The sequence below is a fragment of the Coregonus clupeaformis genome, chromosome 29 (genome assembly GCF_020615455.1).
Source record: "Coregonus clupeaformis isolate EN_2021a chromosome 29, ASM2061545v1, whole genome shotgun sequence".
In the NCBI taxonomy this organism is placed as follows: Eukaryota; Metazoa; Chordata; class Actinopteri; order Salmoniformes; family Salmonidae; genus Coregonus; species Coregonus clupeaformis.
The window spans coordinates 58,525,926-58,547,522 of NC_059220.1; the positions used below are offsets into that span (position 1 = coordinate 58,525,926).

Consider the following 21,597-nt stretch of genomic DNA (forward strand, 5'->3'; position numbering starts at 1 on the left):
TCTCATGACGACCACTCTTGTGTTTGTTGGGGAAAGCTTTTTGTGTGATATGGTGCTTTCAAGACAACTAGCAACTCGGAAAAAAAAACTAGGTCAAATCATGGCTTCAGTGATCTCCAGGGCGGAAAGTCGGAGCTCTAGAAAGATGCCCAAGTTTCGACTTGAAATTCCGAGTTGGATAACCGTCCAAAACATTTTCTCCCAGTTGGAGCTCGTTTTTTTCCCGAGGTCCCAGTTGACTTGAACGCACTGAAGTCGGAAGTCGGAGATTTCCGAGCTCCCAGTTCCCAGTTTACAACTAGGTAAACAAATACATCTTCAACAATTAAAGGCTCAAAAATCCCATCTTCAACCTAGCATTACACTTCTCAATGAGATTCTAGTTCGATTCTTTACCATATTTTTGCTGTGTAAAATGTATAAGACTTTAATTTCCAGAAGGCACAGTTGGTCAATACAGTTTCCATAGTTACCATAACATAACAGTGGCGATTTTGTAGGCTAACAGCAACAGGCAGGTAAGTGATATAGCTCGTAGCACACAGTGTAGCTAGCTAGCTAGAAAACAATGTTAGATAGCCAGTGGTCACAGATCTGTGTTGTGATGCGTTGCTAATTCCCATGGTCATTGTCAGAAATGGCAAAAGATCTGGGAGACCAGGCAAGCTGTTAGCTAAGCTTCAACTTGAATGATAACATGGCAGGTATTTTTTGTAATTCCTGCAGGGTAAATGAAGAGCCTGTGAATATGGATGGTTGTGTGGTCCATCTCCACACAGTGAAATTCAAGCCCAAAATAGATGGCAGCAGGGGTAACTTCACTGCCCAACCCATCAAAGTTCACTTCCACGAGCTGCTGGGAACCAGTGATGCCCCTGAGCTCGTTCCACAGGTACAAGCAACCCCATCCACTCCCCGCACCCTTCCACCTTCTAGACATATACCTCAATCACATTGAAGATATTGTGTGTATCTCTATCCATCCCCTCCCTGCCATAGCACCCCTCTTCTGCTGGAAACAACAGAGGTCTCATCATACCCAGAGACTCTATGATTAATTCCTCTCACAGGCATCAGATGAATTATAGAGTGCAGTCCAAATGCATCTACTTTTCTGGGACCACTAAACATGACAGTAATGCCTGGCTCTGCCAAAGGGTGTGTTGCTGAGCAACCAAGATGCAACATATAGAAAAACTGCCCTTCTGTCATCAGAAGATACTGTATGGTCGTGTAGCCAAGTCTGTATTCTCATGCGTATGTGTGTGGGTCGAGTGCATGTGTTACTGTTTGTGGTTTGCCCTCATCCTATTCATAGACATACTGAATCTATCTTCAGCTGTTAAGTTAATTTGTTGCGAATCCACTGTAGATGACTAAACAAATGATTGCAATAGCTGCAGTAGCACAGGAAAGAAAGGGGGGAGAAAGAGAGAGAGTGCACACAAGCACACACACACACACACACATTGTACATAATGGCGCTGGAGGGGATGGCTGCCGTTTTACGGGCTCCTAACCAACTGTGCTATCTTGTGTGTTTTTTCGCATTGTTTGTAACTTATTTTGTACATAATGTTGCTGCTACCGTCTCTTATGACCGAAAAGAGCTTCTGGATATCAGAACAGCGATTTCCCACCTCAAACTGGACGAAGATGTTTTCTTTAATGAGTCCGACGCGAAGGATATACTGCTTCTCCGGGACCAGGCCCAAATCCCTGTCATTCATGTGAAGAAAATACGGAAATACAGGGGGTGGAGATCGGGGTGCCATGTTAGAATTTGTCGGCGAGTGGGTAACCCGCCTCTACCATTCGTTCTATTGGCCAACGTGCAATTACTGGAAAATAAACTGGATGATCTCCGTTCGAGACTATCCTACCAACGGGACATTAAAAACTGTAATATCTTATGTTTCACCGAGTCGTGGCTGAACGACGACATGGATAATATAGATTTGGCTGGACAGAACAACTGCGTTTGGTAAGACAAGGGGTGGGGGTGTGTGTCTATTTGTCAATAACAGCTGGTGCGCGATGTCTAATATTAAGGAAGTCTCAAGGTATTGCTCGCCTGAGGTAGAGTACCTCATGATAAACTGTAGACCACACTATCTACCAAGAGAGTTTTCATCTATATTTTTCGTAGGCGTCTATTTACCACCACAAACCAATGCCGGCGGTAAGACCGCAGTCAACGAGCTGTATAAGGCCATAAGCAAACAAGAAAATGCTCATCCAGAAGCGAAGCTCCTAGTGGCCGGTTACTTTAATGTAGGCAAACTTAAATCAGTTTTACCTAATTTCTACTAGCATGTCACGTGCAACCAGAGGGAAAAAAACTCTAGACCACCTTTACTCCACACACAGAGACACATACCAAGCTCTCCCTTGCCCTCCATGTGGCAAGTCTGACCATAACTCTATCCTCCTGATTCCTGCTTACAACAAAAACACTAAAGCAGGAAGCGCCAGTGACTCGCTCAATACGGAAGTGGTCAGATGACGCGGATGCTACGCTACAGGACTGTTTTGCTAGCACAGACTGGAATATGTTCCGGGATTCATCCAATGGCATTGAGGAGTATACCACCTCAGTCACTGGCTTCATCAATTAGTGCATCGACGACGTCATCCCCACAGTGACCGTACGTACATATCCCAACCAGAAGCCATGGATTACAGGCAACATCCGCACCGAGCTAAAGGCTAGAACTGCCTTCATCCGGATGCTTATAAGAAATACCACTATGCCCTCAGACCATCAAACAGGCAAAGCATCAATACAGGACTAAGATTGAATCCTACTACACCGGCTCTGACGCTCATTGGATGTGGCAGGGCTTGCAAACTATTACAGACTACAAAGGGAAACCCAGCCGCAAGGTGCCCAGTGATGCGAGCCTACCAGACGAGCTAAATGCCTTTTATGCTTGCTTCGAGGCACGCAACGCTGAAGCATGCATGAGAGCACAAGTTGTTCCGGACGACTGAGTGATCACGCTCTCTGTAGCCAATGTGAGCAAGACCTTTAAACAGGTCAACATTCACAAGGCTGCAGGGCCAGACGGATTACCAGGACGTGTACTCCGAGCATGCGCGGACCAACTGGCAAGTGTCTTCACTGACATTTTCAACCTCGCTCTGACCGAGTCTGTAATACCTACGTTTCAAGCAGACCACCATAGTCCATGTGCCCAAGAAAGTGAAGGTAACCTGCCTAAATGACTACCGCCCTGTAGCACTCACGTCGGTAGCCATGAAGTGCTTTGAAAGGCTGGTCATCAATCAATCAAATGTTATTTATAAAGCCCTTTTTACATCAGCAGATGTCACAAAGTGCTATACAGAAACCCAGCCTAAAACCCCAAACAGCAAGCAATGCAGATGTAGAAGCACGGTGGCTAGGAAAAACTCCCTAGAAAGGCCAGTCCCCTTCTGGCTGTGCCGGCTGGAGATTATAACAGTACATGGCCATTAAGGCCAGATTTTTCTCCAAGATGTTAAAACATTCATAGATGACCAGCAGGGTCAAATAATAATCACAGTGGTTGTAGAGGTTGCAACAGGTCAGTACATCAGGAGTAAATGTCACTTGGCTTTTCATAGCCGGCATTTAGAGGTTGAAATAGCAGGTGCGGTAGAGAGAGAGAGTTGAAAACAGCAGGTTTGGGACAAGGTAGCACGTCCGGTGAACAAGTCAGGGTTCCATAGCCGCAGGCAGAAGTGGAAACTGGAGCAGCAGCACGACCAGGTGTACTGGGGACAGCAAGGAGTCATCAGGCCAGGTAGTCCTGAGGCATGGTCCCAGGGCTCAGGTCCTCTGGGATGGGAGGGAGAGGGAGAGAGACCCTAGACCCACTCTCCGGGAGAGAGGGAGAGAGACCCTAGACCCATCCCGGAAACCCTAGACCCACTCCAATTCGCATACTGCCCCAACATATCCACAGATGATGCAATCTCAATCGCCACCTGGTCAAAAGGAACACTTATGTGAGAATGCTGTTCATTGACTACAGCTCAGTGTTCAACAACGTAGTGCCCACAAAACTCTTCACTAAGCTAAGGACCTTGGGACTAAATACCTCCCTCTACAACTGGATCCTGGACTTCCTGACCTGCCGCCCACAGTTGGTAAGGGTAGGCAACAACACATCTGCCACGCTGATCCTCAACACAGTGGCCCCTCAGGGGTGTGTGCTTAGTCCCCTCCTGTACTCCCTGTTCACCCACGACTGCGTGGCCAAGCACAACTCCAACACAATCATTACGTTTGCTGATGACACAACAGTGGTAGGCCTGATCACAGACAATGATGAGACAATCTATAGGGAGGAGGTCAGAGACCTGGCAGTGTTGTGCCAGGACAACAACCTCTCCCTCAACGTGAGCAAGACAAAGGAGCTGATCGTGGACTACAGGAAAAGGAGGGCCGAACCCCCATTCACATCGACGGGGCTGTAGTGGAGCGGGTTGAGAGTTTCAAGTTCCTTGGTGTCCACATCACCAACAAACCATCATGGTCCAAACACACCAAGACAGTCATGAAGAGGGCACGACAACACCTTTTACCCCTCAGGAGACTGAAAAGATTTGGCATGGGTCCCCAGATCCTCAAAAAGTTATACAGCTGCACCATCAAGAGCATCCTGACCGTCACCGCTTGGTATGGCAACTGCTCGGCATCCGACCGTAAGGCGCTACAGAGGGTAGTGTGTACTGCCCAGTACATCACTGGGGCCAAGCTTCCTGCCATCCAGGACCTATATACTAGGCAGTGTCAGAGGAAACCCCCAAAAATTGTTGAAGACCCCAGTCACCCAAGTCATAGACTGTTCTCTCTGCTACCGCACGGCAAGGGGTACCGGAGTGCCATGTCTAGGTCCAAAAGGCTCCTTGACAGCTTGTACCCCCAAGCCATAAGCCTGCTGAACAATTAATAAAATGGCCACCCAGACTATTTACATTGATCTTTTCTGAACTCTATTTCTTGAACTGCATTATTGGTTAAGGGCTCGTAAGTAAGCATTTCACAGTAAGGTCTACACCTGTTGTATTCGGCGCATGTGACAAATATAATTTGATTTGATTTGACACACACACACACACACACACACACACACACACACACACACACACACACACACACACACACACACAGACACACACTCACACACACACAGGGCTGGCCCACCCATTAGGCAGGATTAGACGGCTGTCTATGGCGGCAGATTGACGAGGGCGGCATTTTCCAACACATGAAACATGACATGATTCTGCCCAAAAACAATGTCAATTTCTCTCAACCAGTGGAATATGGGCTTTTTAGGTAAGCACTAATGCTGCCCTGTTATAAGCTGTGCCCACTTTGTCAAAGGCAGGGGCGCAAAATATTTTGCCAGTCCATTCCCAGTGCCCCTGTCCATGCTGTGGCGATCCACCAACGTCCCATAAAAAAATAATCTAACATAAACCATGTAGCAGATATAGCCTATGGTAGAATGAGTATGTGGCCTTTTCTGTAGCCTAGATGTATGACAATGTAATGAGACAGATACTTTTTACATCATGCACATTTCTCCGACTAAGTAGCCTAACCTGGCTCCCAATCAAATAAAACATGTGCTGACATGTTAACAAACACCATATCCTAAAAACAGGACAGGTCAAAGTAAAATAGACAATATGGAATGGACCATCAGGCTACTCAACAACTGCTGTCCGGGAGTTTCACCCTGTGGGCTAAAATGTCATGATCAGTGGTTTCAAGTTTGTATCTGTCAATTTGTAACGAGCTGATCATAGCAAAAAATGTCCCACTGTGTAAAGACGTTGATTCTCATTGCAAATAGGCTCAGGATAACTCCAGATAAAGTTGGGTAGCTGATATTCAGAGCTTAAATAGCCAAAATAATTAGTCACAGGAATCAGGACTAAAAAAGCCAATGCAACTGCCTGTTTTACAAAGCATTCATAAAATTCCATTGTGGCTGACACTGTAGGCTGTATTTTTTGTGTGTTTTAGAAGCGTTAGGCCTACCACATAGATGGGCATTCAGAAAATTCAATTTCAGGCCGACACTGTAGGCTACACCCCAGTTTTTTTGGTCCTGTCTGGACCGTTCTGTACCAAATATGAACCAGTCATAGATGTCTATGTTTGCTTCAGATTTGGACCGGTCTGGACCAGCCTTGATTTGGCCCAAACATTAGACGTCTGTGTTTGGTTCAGATTTGTTGCAGTCCGGACTGGCCTTGATTTGGTCCAAACATAGACGTCTATAAATTACGTATTTTCAGCTTTCATTCAGAATGGAAAATTAACCTGATTTCAAAGTCTAGAAAATACGTATTTTCAACTTTCATTTAGAACCAAAAATTTACCTGATTTCAACATCTGGAAAATATGTATTTTATTGGTGGTTATTGGTGAGAATGGAGAGGGTCTATATCTGGGGGATTGGGATGGGGTGACTGGGAGAGCATCAGACACTTCTCTGAGGTGTGTGTGGGGCCTCCACTTATCCCATTTCAGTCTTTCGGAGGACCCACTCACCCCAAGTAGACCCCCAACAGCCACTATACTTTAATTTAATTTATAAGGTAATAAAAACAATCCACAGTACTTAAGTGGCAGTTTTTCTTCAAATGTATGTATAATGTACAGTGGGGAAAAAAAGTATTTAGTCAGCCACCAATTGTGCAAGTTCTCCCACTTAAAAAGATGAGAGACGCCTGTAATTTTCATCATAGGTACACGTCAACTATGACAGACAAAATGAGAAAAAAATTCCAGAAAATCACATTGTAGGATTTTTATGAATTTATTTGCAAATTATGGTGGAAAAGAAGTATTTGGTCAATAACAAAAGTTTCTCAATACTTTGTTATATACCCTTTGTTGGCAATGACACAGGTCAAACGTTTTCTGTAAGTCTTCACAAGGTTTTCACACACTGTTGCTGGTATTTTGGCCCATTCCTCCATGCAGATCTCCTCTAGAGCAGTGATGTTTTGGGGCTGTCGCTGGGCAACACAGACTTTCAACTCCCTCCAAAGATTTTCTATGGATCATTGTCATGCTGAAAGACCCAGCCACGTTTCATCTTCAATGCCCTTGCTGATGGAAGGAGGTTTTCACTCAAAATATCACGATACATGGCCCCATTCATTCTTTCCTTTACACGGATCAGTCGTCCTGGTCCCTTTGCAGAAAAACAGCCCCAAAGCATGATGTTTCCACCCCCATGCTTCACAGTAGGTATGGTGTTCTTTGGATGCAACTCAGCATTCTTTGTCCTCCAAACACGGCGAGTTGAGTTTTTACCAAAAAGTTATATTTTGGTTTCATCTGACCATATGACATTCTCCCAATCCTCTTCTGGATCATCCAAATGCACTCTAGCAAACTTCAGACGGGCCTGGACATGTACTGGCTTAAGCAGGGGGACACGTCTTGCACTGCAGGATTTGAGTCCCTGGCGGCGTAGTGTGTTACTGATGGTAGGCTTTGTTAATTGGGTCCCAGCTCTCTGCAGTGTCATTCACTAGGTCCCCCCGTGTGGTTCTGGGATTTTTGCTCACCGTTCTTGTGATCATTTTGACCCCACGGGGTGAGATCTTGCGTGGAGCCCCAGATCGAGGGAGATTATCAGTGGTCTTGTATGTCTTCCATTTCCTAATAATTGCTCCCACAGTTGATTTCTTCAAACCAAGCTGCTTACCTATTGCAGATTCAGTCTTCCCAGCCTGGTGCAGGTCTACAATTTTGTTTCTGGTGTCCTTTGACAGCTCTTTGGTCTTGGCCATAGTGGAGTTTTGAGTGTGACTGTTTGAGGTTGTGGACAGGTGTCTTTTATACTGATAACAAGTTCAAACAGGTGCCATTAATACAGGTAACGAGTGGAGGACAGAGGAGCCTCTTAAAGAAGAAGTTACAGGTCTGTGAGAGCCAGAAATGTTGCTTGTTTGTAGGTGACCAAATACTTATTTTCCACCATAATTTGCAAATAAATTCATAAAAAATCCTACAATGTGATTTTCTGGATATTTTTTTCTCAATTTGTCTGTCATAGTTGACGTGTACCTATTATGAAAATTACAGGCCTCTCTCATCTTTTTAAGTGTGAGAACTTGCACAATTGGTGGCTGACTAAATACTTTTTTTCCCCACTGTATGTACAATGTATGTATCCACAGTTTTGGTACATTAGGAGAGGAGTCGGCGCTAAAAAGCCCTAAAAAGGCATAGCGCCTCAAGTACAAAGGCATACTTTTCTTCTTTTTTTTTTGTGTGTGTTTTTTGTTAAATGTATGCTCAACCCACATGCCCACATGCTCTATCTATGTAATGTATACTATAACTATGTATTTGTACTAGGATCCTCCCATTTTATAGAATGCCCACCGCCCTCATATGTAATGTCTGCTAAAAGGTTTTACTTGGTTCTTCAATGATAGACGGAACAGATTAGGTTAAGGAGAAGGTTAACTTTGATTCTATACAAGTAAAGACCAACAAAATCCAACTTATCACATGGAATGTGCACGGGCTCCATGAATGGAGAAAAAGTATATGGTTCTCGAACACTTAAAGAGATTGTCAGCAGATGTGGTTTTCTTGCAAGTTACATAAAAAAAAATAGAAATTGAACATTTAAAGAGGAGCAGGGTTGGAGAGGCCTATGCTGCCACCTACTGTAGTAACAGCAGAGGTGTAGGCATCCTGATAAATAACAAAACCCCATTTTCCCTAATATCCCAGCACATGGACCAAGAAGGCCATTTTATAATGTTGAATTGTACCCTATATGGTGAAAAATACACATTGATTTCATTGTATAGCCCACCAGGGGTAAATCTGATGTTTTCAGATATATTTCAAGCTATATTAGAACAAATCCAGACAGGAACTATTATTTTAGCAGGTGACCTAAATTATACATTTGATAAGATTGACAGATGTAGTAATAAAAAAGGCACATTTATTTCCAAAAATGCACTCAACTGTCACGCCCTGACTCAGGGGACTCTTATATGTTGAGTCAGGGTGTGTATATTCTTTGTTATATATATTCTATGTTGTAGTTCTATTATGTGTAGATCTATGTTGGCCGGTGTGGTTCCCAATCAGAGGCAGCTGTAGCTCGTTGTCTCTGATTGGGGACCATACTTAGGCACCCTATTGGCACTAGTGGGTTGTGGGATCTTGTTCCGTGTAAGGTATGTTGTTTGTGTCTACCTTGGACTTCACGTTTCATTTGGTTTGTTGTTTTGTCGTTGTGTTTATTCGGTATAATAAACATGTATGCATATCACGCTGCGCCTTGGTCCGTCCCGTCTATGAACGAACGTGACACTCAACAATTTACTGGATTCAAAAATTCATGAAATAGTGATATCGGATCATTCTCCGGTATCATGTTTAATTACACCAATAGAAAATACACTTAGCGACAGAATTTGGAGAATGAACAGATGCATCTTCTGGACCCGAAATGTATTAAATACGTAAACGAAAAAATGTACGAGGGACAATTTTCCACACACATACCTTCTCCCATCATCTCTCATCTTTCTTTTTCTCATCACCCATTTCATTTCCTTGCTTTCATACAGTGCATTCTGAAAGTATTCAGACCCCTTGACTTTATCCACATTTTGTTACATTACAGCCTTATTAAAAATGTATTAAATTGTTTTTTTCCCTCGTCAATCTACACACAATACCCCATAATGACAAAGCAAAAACAGGTTTTTAGAAATTTTTGCAAATGTATAAAAAACCCCCGGAAATATCACATTTACATAAGTATTCAGATCCTTTACTCAGTACTTTGTTGAAGCTCCTTTGGCAGCGATTACAGCCTTGAGTCTTCTTGGGTATGACGCTACAAGCTTGGCACACAGTCCGAGGTCCTGAGCGCCCTGGAGCTGGTTTTCATCAAGGATCTCTTTGTACTTTGCTCCATTCATCTTTCCCTCGATCCTGACTAGTCTCCCAGTCCTTGCCGCTGAAAAACATCCCCGCAGCATGATGCTATCACCAACATGCTTCACCGTAGGGATGGTGCCAGGTTTCCTCCAGACGTGACGCTTGGCATTCAGGACAAAGAGTTCAATCTTGGTTTCCTCAGACCAGAGAATATTGTTTCTCATGCTCTGAGAGTTCTTTAGGTGCCTTTTGGCAAACTCCAAGCGGACTGCCATGTGCCTTTTACTGAGGAGTGGCTTCCGTCTGGCCACTCTACCATAAATGCCTGATTGGTGGAGTACTGCAGAGATGGTTGTCCTTCTGGAAGGTTCTCCAACAGAGAACTCTGGAGCTCTGTCAGAGTGACCATTGGGTCACCTCCCTGACCAAGGCCCTTGTCCCCCGATTGCTCAGTTTGGCCGGGCGGCCAGCTCTAGGAAGAGTCTTGGTGGTTCCAAACTTCTTCCATTTAAGAATGATGGAGGCCACTGTGTTCTTGGGGACCTTCATTGCTGCAGACATTTTTTGGTACCTTTCCCCAGATCTGTGCCTCGACACAATCCTGTCTCGGAGCTCTACGCACAATTCCTTCGACCTCAGGGCTTGGTTTTTGCTCTGACATGCACTGTCAATTGTGGGACCGTATATAGACAGGTGTGTGCCTTTCCAAGTCATGTCCAATCAAGTTGTAGAAACATCTCAAGGATGATCAATGGAAACAGGATGCGCCTGAGCTCAATTTCGAGTCTCATAGCAAAGAGTCTGAATACTTATGTAAATAAGCTATTTCTGTTTTATTTTTTAGAAATTTGCAAAAATGTCAAAAAACCTGTTTTCACTTTGTCATTATGGGGAATTGTGTTTAGATTGATGAGCATTTTTATTTATTTAATCCATTTTAGAATAAGGCTGTAACGTAACAAAATGTGGAAAAAGGGAAGGGTCTGAACACTTTCCGAATGCACTGTACTTCAGTTTTCATTATGATATTCCATCTTTCCTCCCCTTTTCCACCTCCAATTCCGCTGGCTCTTTCTCCCCTTCATGACCCTGTCTGTACAGATGCAGATTTTTTGCATTTTGTCATATCATCATCAGTAATATTCCTCCTGCCTTTGGCCTTCACTTGTCTCAGAACTCTCATTGTTGATTATGCTTTCAAATCCTGCAAAATCTCTGCGTCTTGGAAGGGTGGGATATGGCCATGGCTATTTCTTCATTCCTGTTTCCGAATGACTATGATATGTTTTGTAACAGTACTCTTATGTGTGTGTGTGTGTGTGTGTGTGTGTGTGTGTGTGTGTGTGTTTTCCATAGGTAGATAATACGGATATCCTGCATTCAGTGGTTGCTCTGATTGATGTGTCTCTTCCTGATGTTGGCTCTCGAGACGTCCATGACACGGTACACAGCCATGGATCGTACACTATTATCCTTCTCAGGCAACAGTCAGGTATACTTGATTTTCTACAGTATAGTTATTATTCACACAGTTAAAGTTGGATATAGACATCTCTCTCTCTCCCACTGCCTCATTTTCTCTCTCCCCTGCTCCCTCTCTCTCTCTCTCTCTCTCTCTCTCTCGCTCTCTCTCCCCCTGATCCTCTCTCTCTTTTTCCCTGCTCATCTCTCTCCCCCCTGCTGCCCTCTCTCTCACCCTGCTCCTCTCTCTCCCTGCCTCTCTCCCTGCCTCTCTCTCTCTCTCTCTCTCTCTCTCTCTCTCTCTCTCTCTCTCTCTCTCTCTCTCTCTCTCTCTCTCTCTCTCTCCCCCTGCTCTTCTCTCTCTCTCTCCCCTGCCTCTCTCTCTCTCTGTCCCCTGCCTCTCTCTCCCCTGCCTCTCTCTCTCCCTATTCTCTCTCTCTCTCTCTCTCTCTCTCTCTCTCTCTCTCTCTCTCTCTCTCTCTCTCTCTTCTTCTCTCCCCTGCCCTCGCTCTTTCCACTGCTCCCTCTCTCTCTCCTGCTACCCGCTCTCTCTCTCTCTCTCTCTCCCTCTCTCTCTCTCTCTCTCTCTCTCTCTCTCTCTCTCTCTCTCTCTCTCTCTCTCTCTCTCTCTCTCTCTCTCTCTCTCTCTCTCTCTCTCGTTTTCTCTCCCCCTGATCCTCTCTCTCTTTCCCTGCTCATCTCTCTCCCCTTCTGCTCCCCTCTCTCCCCCTGCTCCCCTTCTCTCTCTCTCTCTCTCTCTCTCTCTCTCTCCCTGCTCTTCTCTCTCTGTCTCGCTCTCGCTCTCTCTCTCGTTCTCTCTCCCCCTGATCCTCTCTCTCTTTCCCTGCTCACTCTCTCCCCTCCTGCTCCCCTCTCTCCCCCTGCTCCCCTCTCTCTCTCTCTCTCCCCCTGCTCCTCTCTCTCTCTCTCTCTCTCTCTCTCTCTCTCTCTCTCGTTCTCTCTCCCCCTGATCCTCTCTCTCTTTCCCTGCTCATCTCTCTCCCCTCCTGCTCCCCTCTCTCCCCTCTCTCCCCCTGCTCCTCTCTCTCTCTCTCTCTCTCTCTCTCTCTCTCTCTCTCTCTCTCTCTCTCCCTCTGCTCTCTCTCTCTCTCTCTCTCTCTCTCTCTCTCACCCTGCTCTTCTCTCTCTCCTTCCTGCTCCCCTGTCTCTCCCCCTGCTCCCCTCTCTCTCTCCCCCTGCCTCTCTCTCTCTCTCTCTTCCCCTGCCCCTCTCTCTCTCTCTCTCTCTCTCTCTCTCTCTCTCTCTCTCTCTCTCTCTCTCTCTCTCTGCTCCTCTCTCTCTCTTCCTGCTCCACGCTCTCTCTCTCTCCCCCTGATGCTCTCTCACTCTCTCTCCCTCCCCTGCTCCCCTGTCTCCCCCCCTGCTCCTCTCTCTCTCCCCCTGCCTCTCTCACTCTCCCCCTGCTCTGCTCTCTCTCTCTCTCTCCCCTGCCCCTCTCTTTCTCTCCCCTGCTCCCCTCTCTCTCTCACTCTCCCCCTGCTCTTCTCTCTCTCTCCCCCTGCTCCTCTCTCTCTCTCTCTCTCTCTCTCTCGCTCTCTCTCCCCCTGATCCTCTCTCTCTCTTTCCCTGCTCATCTCTCTCACCCCTGCTCCTCTCTCTCCCTGCCTCTCTCTCTCTCTCTCTATCTCTCTCTCTCCCTGCTCTTCTCTCTCTCTCTCTCTGCTCTTCTCTCTCTCTCTCTCTCTCTCTCTCTCTCTCTCTCTCTCTCTCTCTCTCTCTCTCTCTCTCTCTCTCTCTCTCTCTCTCCCCTGCTCTCTCTCTCTCTCTCTCTCTCTCTCTCTCTCTCTCTCTCTCTCTCTCTCTCTCTATCTCTATCTCTCTCTCCCCCTGCCCCTCTCTTTCTCTCCCCCTGGCCCTCTCTCTCCCCTGCCTCTCTCTCTCTCTCTCTCACTTTCTCTCTCTCTCTCTCCCCCTGCCCAATTCTGCTCTACATGCGTTATTTAGAGTTTTTTTTTTGCACTTGCAATACAGTCTTGCAAAACTCTGCATGCAGTATTTCGATTGGATGTTTGTCCCATTTGGTAAATTCAGTATTAGAGAGTGGACCCCATACTTCGCTGCCATATAGAGCAATTGGTTCTATAACGGATTGGAACATTTTTAGCCAGATTCTAATTGGAAGTTCGATTTTAATATTCCTTTTAATGGCATAGAATGCTCTTCTTGCTTTGTCTCTCAGCTCGTTCACAGCCATGTGAAAGGAATTTCATTATATTAGTATTTTTTTAGATTAACGGTCAGAGCCCAGGTCTGACAGAACCTGTGCAGATGATCTAGATGATGCTGTAACCCCTCCTTCGTGGGAGACAGTAGCACCAGGTCATCTGCGTACAGCAGACACTTGATTTCAGTGTTGTGTAGGGTGAGACCAGGTGCTGCCGATTATTCAAATGTTTTTGCCAATTCAATAATGTAGATGTTAAATAGTGTTGGACTTATTGGACAGCCCTGTTTTACTCCACATCCCTGAGAGAATAAGTCTGTTTGCTTGTTGCCGATTTTAACCGCACATTTGTTTTTAGTGTACATTGATTTAATAACATAATATGTTTTTCCTCCAATACCACTTTCTATTAGTTTGTTAAAAAAAAAGACATTTGTGCCAAATTGAATCAAATGCTTTCTTGAAGTCTACAAAACACAAGTTGATTTTGCCTTTGTTTTGGTTTACTTGTTTGTCAATTAGAGTGTGGAGGGTGTAAATGTGGTCTGTTGTACGATCATTTTTTAAAAATCCATCTGGCTTCTGCTTAGGACGTTGTGTTCATCCAGGAAATGATGTAGTCTGCTGTTTATGATACTGCAGAGAATTTTCCCCAAGTTGCTGTTAACGCAAATTCCTCTATAATTATTTGGGTCAAATTTGTCTAAATTTCTATAGATTGTTGTGAGCAATCCTTGGTTCCAAATATCGGGGAAAATATCTGGAGTTAGGATAATGTTGAAGAGTTTGAGTATAGCCAATTTGAATTTGTGGTCTGTATATTTGATCATTTCATTTAAAATAGCATCAGCCCCACAGGCCTTTTTGGGTTGGAGAGTGCAAAGTTTTTCCAATAATTATTGTTCTGTAATTGGGGTATCCACAGGATTCTGATAGCCTTTGACTGCTGATTCAAGGATTTGTAATTTTTCTTGTACATCTTGTTGTTCTGGGCTCTTTGTTATATTGCTTTAGAGGTTTGCAAAGGATTTCTCCACATATCCCCATTTTGGATAGCCAATTCCTTATTATGAGGTTTGTTTAATTTATTCAAATTCTCCCAGAAGTGGTTTGATTCTATGGATTCCTCAATTATATCCAGCTGATTTCTAATGTGCTGTTCCTTTTTTGTTCTTAGGGTGTGTTTGTATTGCTTCAGTGTTTCCCGATATTGAAGGCATATATTTTTGTTGTCTGGGTCTCTGTGTTTTTGATTAGATATATTTCTCAATGACTTTCTTAGATTTTTGCAATCATTATCAAACAATTTTTCATTATCTATTATTTTTGGTTTGCTCTTATGTTTCTTTAGATTAGCCAAGGAGGCTAATTTGTCAAATATAAAGTTTATGTTACAAACGGCCAAATGTACACCTTCATTGCTGTAGGAGAATGTTAAGGCTAAAAAGTTGTCCAGGAGAGATTGTATTTTTTGGCTACTAATTGCTTTTTGGTAGATTTCTGTACTGTTTGCACTCCATCTATAGGTCTGTTTAGTACCATGTCATTTATTGGGCCGTGATGCTTCATGGTTGGGTTCTGCTCTTCTCAGAAACACTGTGATTTTACTGTGGTCTGAGAGAGGTGTTAGTGGGCTGACTGTGAAGGCTCTGAGAGACTCTGGGTTGAGGTCGGTGATGAAGTAGTCTACAGTACTGCTGCCAAAGGCTGTAGGTGTACCTACCGAAAGAGTCCCCTCTTAGCCTACCATTGACTATGTACAGACCCAGTGTTCGACAGAGCTTCAGGAGCTGTACTCCATTTTTGTTTTTCACTTTGTCATAGTTGTTTCTGGGGGGGTATGTGGGGAGGGAAAGGTTGTTGCTTCCTGGTAGGTGTTTGTCCCCATGACTGTTAATAGTGTCTAGTTCTTCTGCTGTTCTAGCATTCAGGTCTCCACAGACCAGCACATTGCCTTGGGCCTGAAAGTGACTAATCTCCCCCTCTAGAATGGAGAAACTCTCTTCATTGAAGTAGGGTGACTCTGAGGGGGGAATGTATGTAGCACAGAGGAAGACGTTTTTATCTGTTAAGATAGCCTCCTTGTTGATTTTTAGCCAGATAAAGAATTCTCCTGTTTTGATCAATTCGATTGAATTAGTTAGTTCAGATTTATACCATATTAGCATTCCCCCTGAGTCTCTGCCCTGTGTGATTCCTTTTAATTTGGTGGATGGTACGATTATCTCCCTATAACCTAGTGGACAGCCAGTGGAAACATCACCTCTGCACCATGTTTCCTGTAATACTACAATATCAACATCATCAATTTCTTTAAGGAATTCTGGGTTTCTGCTCTTTAGCCCAAAAGCAGAGGACTTCAATCCTTGTAAATTCCAACATGCAATGTAAAAAGATTTCATAACTGTTTTTTCTTTACCTTCAAAATGAGATAAACACTCACAATCCAACAAGAACTATTAAAATAGGATTTTTCAATTAACGTAAACTCTTATTATGCAAATGTGATTTGTTTATCATTTAAGATAGCATTTGTGTCATGCCACTTGGGTGGATGTAGTGTGAGGATGGTGGAGTTCTTGTGCTCATCTTACCATGACCCGCGGCCTATCATAAAAGAGCATAGTAGATTCAGCATTTGTTTGATGTCACTCATTTCGTTGGTGGGGGCTGGGCCAGTTGCTCCTCTCACAACTTGTGCATAGCTCTGCCTGCCGGGCTGTGGCTCCTCCAGGTGTGGGACTGCGGTGGGGGGAGGGGGGTGTTAGGTCTCGTCTGGGTGGGTCTGAAGCTGGGCTGGGGTGGGCTGTGCTGCGCTGGCTGTGGTGGGCATTGAGGTTGGTGGTGCTGTGGCCATGGCCGTGGCTGGGGGGTCCAGGGTGCTGGTCCGGGGTGTTGTCTCTGTGATCTCGGCGGGGTGAATGTTGCTCCGCTGTTCCTGGGTGGAGAGGTCGGGCTGCGGTTTAAAGCGACGTCCTTGAGAGTCTTGGCAAGGATGGGGACTGTCTCCCTGTACAGGTGAACATGGTCATAGACAGTCCAGATTGAGGGTGGGATGGTGGGCCAGGTGTACATTGAGTCGCAAGGCACAGTCTCGGGAGAGGCTGGCATTTATTATTTGGATTGTGGCAGGGTGGAAGTCCTTCCTCTGTAGAAGGGTTTACACCATGATCCTTGAGTTGGGGAAGATTGCGGAGGCCTTCTCAATCACTCCCCGTAGTGAAGTCGCCACCCTCTCCTGCTGAGCACGCAGGTCGTTGCTTCCGGTGTGTATGATTATGTGGCTTGGCGACCCAAGCTGGGCCTTATCAAGCAGTGCCATGGCACTTTGCGTTGTTGGGCACCACACCTTTCTCATTTTGTGTCTAGGGAAAAGTTTATTCTCCTGAACAAACTTCCCATTTGAGTCCATCAACAGGACAATCTCAGCCAGTGTTTCTTCTGGACTGGAGGGGGTAGAGTTGGGGCTGGTGGGTGTTGGAGCTGGGGTGTGGCTGGTCTGTGCCGGTGCCGCTGTCAGTGGGAGGCTGTTCTGTGGGCTGGGGGGAGGCATGCAGCCGGCAGGGCTGGGGAGGCCTGGCTGGTTGAGGTGGGCTCCTCTGCTGTGTGAAGGCAGGTCATAGAGTGGTGATCTAGCTGCTCCTGCAGCCTGTCCTCTGTTCTCTTTCTCTCTTGCAGCTCGTCTCTTAGTGTGGTCAGCTCGTTATTACTGCTCTGCCTGTCTTTTTGGAGCTCTCTCACCTTTGTTAGATCAGCCAGCTCTCTCTTGAGTCCGTCTCTCTCTTGCTGAACTTCTTGCAGCTGTGTTGCAAGGCTGCTGTCCTGCTCTGTCCGCACCTTGGTTAGGAGCTCCTCTAAGGTGTGGATGTCTGGTTGCTGTTTGCTCACACTCTCCCTGAGCAGGACCACCTCCCCCTCCAGTTTGGTGAACTGATCCCTCATGGCCATGGTGATGAGGAGGGCCTGAGCCTGCTCTGCACTGAGGGGGTCGCTCTCCTCCTGGGGCGTGTCCTCCACTATGGTGGGAAGAGATGTGCTGGATGAGCCTTTTTGGGTGGGGATAGTGGGGGTGAGGGTGGTGCTGGTGGAGTTTGTCTTGTGGGAGGGCATGTCACTGGTGGTGTCCTTCTCTCTCTCTGCTCTCTCCTTAATGGTCTGAAAGTCTGTTTCAAACAGCCTAAGGTTACCTTGCACCATGACAGTCCCAGTCTTGTAGAGGTTGATTGTTATCATGGTGCTGTCAGGGTCGTCTGTCTCTTTGACTTTCAGCTTCCACCCATTACAGATTCCCTCTTTCCTTATGGATGGGTAGTGAGAGCAGACTGCTGAGTGCCATGCATTTGGCTGGTCTGTGAGAAAGATGAGATTACTCACATCACCGTTTTTGTAGAGGTCTGTGAAAAGGGTTTCTGGCCTCCCCTTTAGTAGATTCTGTTTAAAAGCTTTCCTCGTTGTGTCATTTTTGACCTCTGGGGGTAGAGAATGGACTCAGCGCTGAGGGGGAGTGGGGACATGTTGCCTGTGGGCTCTGCTACTACTGCTGCTGCTGCTCTGTTCTGCTGCACCGTTGCCATGGCAACCAGTTTTGTTTATCTGCTGCTGTTGCTAGCTGGCTCCTGTTTAGCTCAAAAACCATAAAAAATAGTGAAAAATCTTCGCACACAAAAACAGAAGATATGTTTAAAGTTAGATTCCGTGCTTCTTTTTGATTTACTCAGTTGTATTAACTCCCCTTGCTAGGTTTGTTCTAGCTCAATTTTCTGGCTGGCTTGTTAGCCTGCTGGCTAGGTTTTTGTTGTGTAGCTAGCTAGCGAGAGTCAAAACTTCTTAATGTGAGGCGCAAAGTTACTTTTTTTTCTATTCTGATTGAATAAAGTTGTTGTTCATCCCTTCTTGTCTTGAATTCTTTTTAGATTTGAGTGTTTATCTCTCTCTCCCTGCTCCCCTCTCTCTCTCCCTCTGCTCCCCTCTCTCTCTCCCCCTGCTCCCCTCTCTCTCTCTCTCTCTCCCCCCTGCTCCTCTCTCTCTCTCTCTCTCTCTCCCTGCTCTTCTCTCTCTCTCTCTCTCTCTCTCTCTCTCTCTCTCTCTCTCTCTCTCTCTCTCTCTCTCTCTCTCTCTCTCTCTCTCTCTCTCTCTCTCTCTCTCTCTCTCTCTCTCTCTCTCTCTCTCTCTCTCTCTCTCTCTCTCCCCCTGCTCCCCTCTCTCTCCCCCTGCTCCTCTCTCGCTCTCTCTCTCTCTCTCTCTCTCTCTCTTTCCCTGCTCGTCTCTCTCCAGATGTTTTAGGAGAGTACAGAAGCAGAACACCGCCCAGTTTTCGAGGGGAACCTGTGAGCTCCCCTGTCCCTGCAGTGGTAAATGGGCATAGAGAATCAGAGGGGCGATACCTCCAAGTGTTCAGTGAATCAGAAGACAGTTCAGACAGCTCTGATGAGCATGAAGAAGGCAAGGAGGGCACAGAGCCCAGGTACAGTACTACAGTAACTCATGCATCACATTGCACTGCCGCTGACCCACTGTTACATTGGCTCATGGTACTGTAGCACTCCTGAATTCTCAAAGCTCTTCTTGGTATTCTTGGTATGATGTACTGCTCTTTCAATGATGCTGATCCATGAGCTCACACTAATACATGATGGATCTTTTGCCCTAACACTACACAGCTGATTCAAATTATCAAAGCTTGATGATTAGTTGATTATTTGAATCAGCTGTGTAGTGCTAGGGCAAAAAACAAAATGTGCCCCACTTGGAGTCCCTAGGACCGAGTTTGGGAAACCCTGCAGTAATCCCTAAACAATTCAAGCATTTAAGACAAACGAATGAACGAACTAACAAAATAGAGAATGAACAAATGAATGAATGAATGAATGAATGAAATAAGGGATTTACAAATGCATTTCCGCAGTGAGTACCATGGCAATTATATTTATTGGTCTCAATAAAGGGTTGAAGTGACCACCAAGTATTAATAAATAATGCTCTGTGGCAATCCATTTCCAGACAACTCTATTAGTTCATCAGTCCCACAGATAGATGAATACAGTATAAAGGTGGATCCTCAGGGGAACCATAAAGCTGAGAGGATAGGATGGTGCCTAGATGGGATGGTGCCTAGATGGGATGGGCTGAAAGACACTTACAAACAAAAGGGGCTACCAGAACCCCTGCTCTGGAATAGCAGGGCATGGCAGACATACAATATACGTTTTGTTTAAAGATAGTCATTTAAATGTGTTGAATCAACATTGTTTACACATCAATGAAACAAAAACATATATATTATATGGTTGAATCAACGTGGAAAACTGGTTGTGTCACTGCCTTTTGATGTGATTCTAATGGACATGAATGACAAATGAGGGCAAAGTAAACCCAAGGCTAGACCTGGCTAACAAGAGCTACTCTATTAAAGATAATGAGATTACGGGGCTGTGAGAATATCCACTCCCAAGGCTGACACTGCTGTCAGCCAAGTGCTCTCACTTGTCTGCCTAGAGCTTAGCCCACCCCTGAAGTAGAGCAGATAAGACCCTACTACCAAAGACAGTACAGTATGAAGATAGGCTAAAACTGATCTCCAATAGAAATCCCCAATCACACTTGTAGGCGATGTCATGGCGACGTTGGCTAGCTAAGCTCATGCGTAGAAACACGTCATCGGGTCTAACGGTCGTCTCGCGCCGAACTGCGCATGTGCAGGCCGTCAAATCAAAGGCACTCCTTCGATATAAAGTTGTTTTTCACAAAAATTAAAACGTGTCAGTTTGTCACTTTCACGAGGTTGGAGTAATAACATGTTCAACTACTTAAGACATTGGCTCGAATCTAGGTTGTGCCTTTAGATTTCAAGAAAATGAACAACTAAGGAATAATATTTATCTTCTCTCATTGACTTCTCAAACCCCAAACCCCGGCATGATCTGTTTGGTCTGTTTCGCAAGCTTTCCCGGAAGTCTCACGATGTTGCGCCTCTGGGTTTAGAAACTCTGTGCTACTACCATCAGCACTGATGCTTTGGAGATTACATTTCCTGTAAGGGAGAGCCCATATAAAAACACCCACTGCCCAGTTCCTGCCTGTAGTACGGCATTATCATAGGCAGAAACAAACCCATACCGATCAGTGTGAGGTTACTCTATTAAAGAGCACTGAAACACCACAAAGGATAAGGTGATGTCCCAGAGAGCTGAAACACTACCGCTCAGAGCTCTCAGAGCATGAAAGCATTATAATATAGAACCCTGAAATTCAATGCAGTGTGTGTAGACACTATTTTGCAGATTGATTGTCGGAGACATGGCTACATATCGGGTTGTGTTTTGTAATGAAAAACCTTGTAGTGTTTTGTTTACTATCTTGTGTGCCTCAGTGTGTCTCATTAGCGTTTCTAATAGTCTGTATTTCATAGTGTCAGTTGTCTTCATTGTGTCAGTTCTCTTAGGCCTAGCTTCTAAGAGTGTCTTATAAGCGTCTTATTACCTAGCTATACCTTTATTCCTCTTATGGTAGGAGGATTATTTGGCAGAGTCAGTCCATCTCTGTGAGTCTAAACTGTGCAGTGTTCCATCCCTGCAGGTTTGCGTCTGCGTGGGAGACCTTCTGTACGGGGCTGGAGGAGTTCCTGGCCAGGGCACGGGAGCGGAGGGCACAGAGAGAGGCTCCGGGAGACGACCAACAGATCCTGCCCACAGCCGTTGGAGCTGAGTCACTCATCGTAGGGGCTGCATCGTACAAATTAAAGACATTGTGAGTAGCAGTATGAAATGAGGACAGGTGCAATATATCAGATACAAAGGGACATACAGTACTGTGCTAAAATGAAAAAGATTACAGTCAAAATGTAACGGAGGAAAATGATAAAGTATGAAAAATGGGTACTGTATAAACCATGTGTTCAACATTCTATTTGAACCCACATTTTTATGACTCAAGTAGGACATAATAAACTGAATGTTTTAGCCTCAAGACCACACAGGCAATGCCCTTAAACACAATTACCCAGTTAGGATAGGGAACA

The 21,597-nt window shown here is 45.3% G+C and overlaps 1 protein-coding gene across 1 annotated transcript in view; it reads left to right on the forward strand.

The window, feature by feature from the left end:
* Positions 1-17: 17 nt before the first annotated feature.
* LOC121577288 overlaps positions 18-21,597 on the forward strand; it is a 24,585-nt gene continuing 3,005 nt past the window's right edge. The window contains exons 1-5 of the mRNA XM_041891054.1: positions 18-302; positions 727-892; positions 11,291-11,426; positions 18,855-19,044; positions 21,156-21,326. Coding sequence (XP_041746988.1) covers positions 749-892; positions 11,291-11,426; positions 18,855-19,044; positions 21,156-21,326 — 641 coding nt within the window. The 5' untranslated portion in view covers positions 18-302; positions 727-748. The remainder of the gene's footprint in view (positions 303-726; positions 893-11,290; positions 11,427-18,854; positions 19,045-21,155; positions 21,327-21,597) is intronic.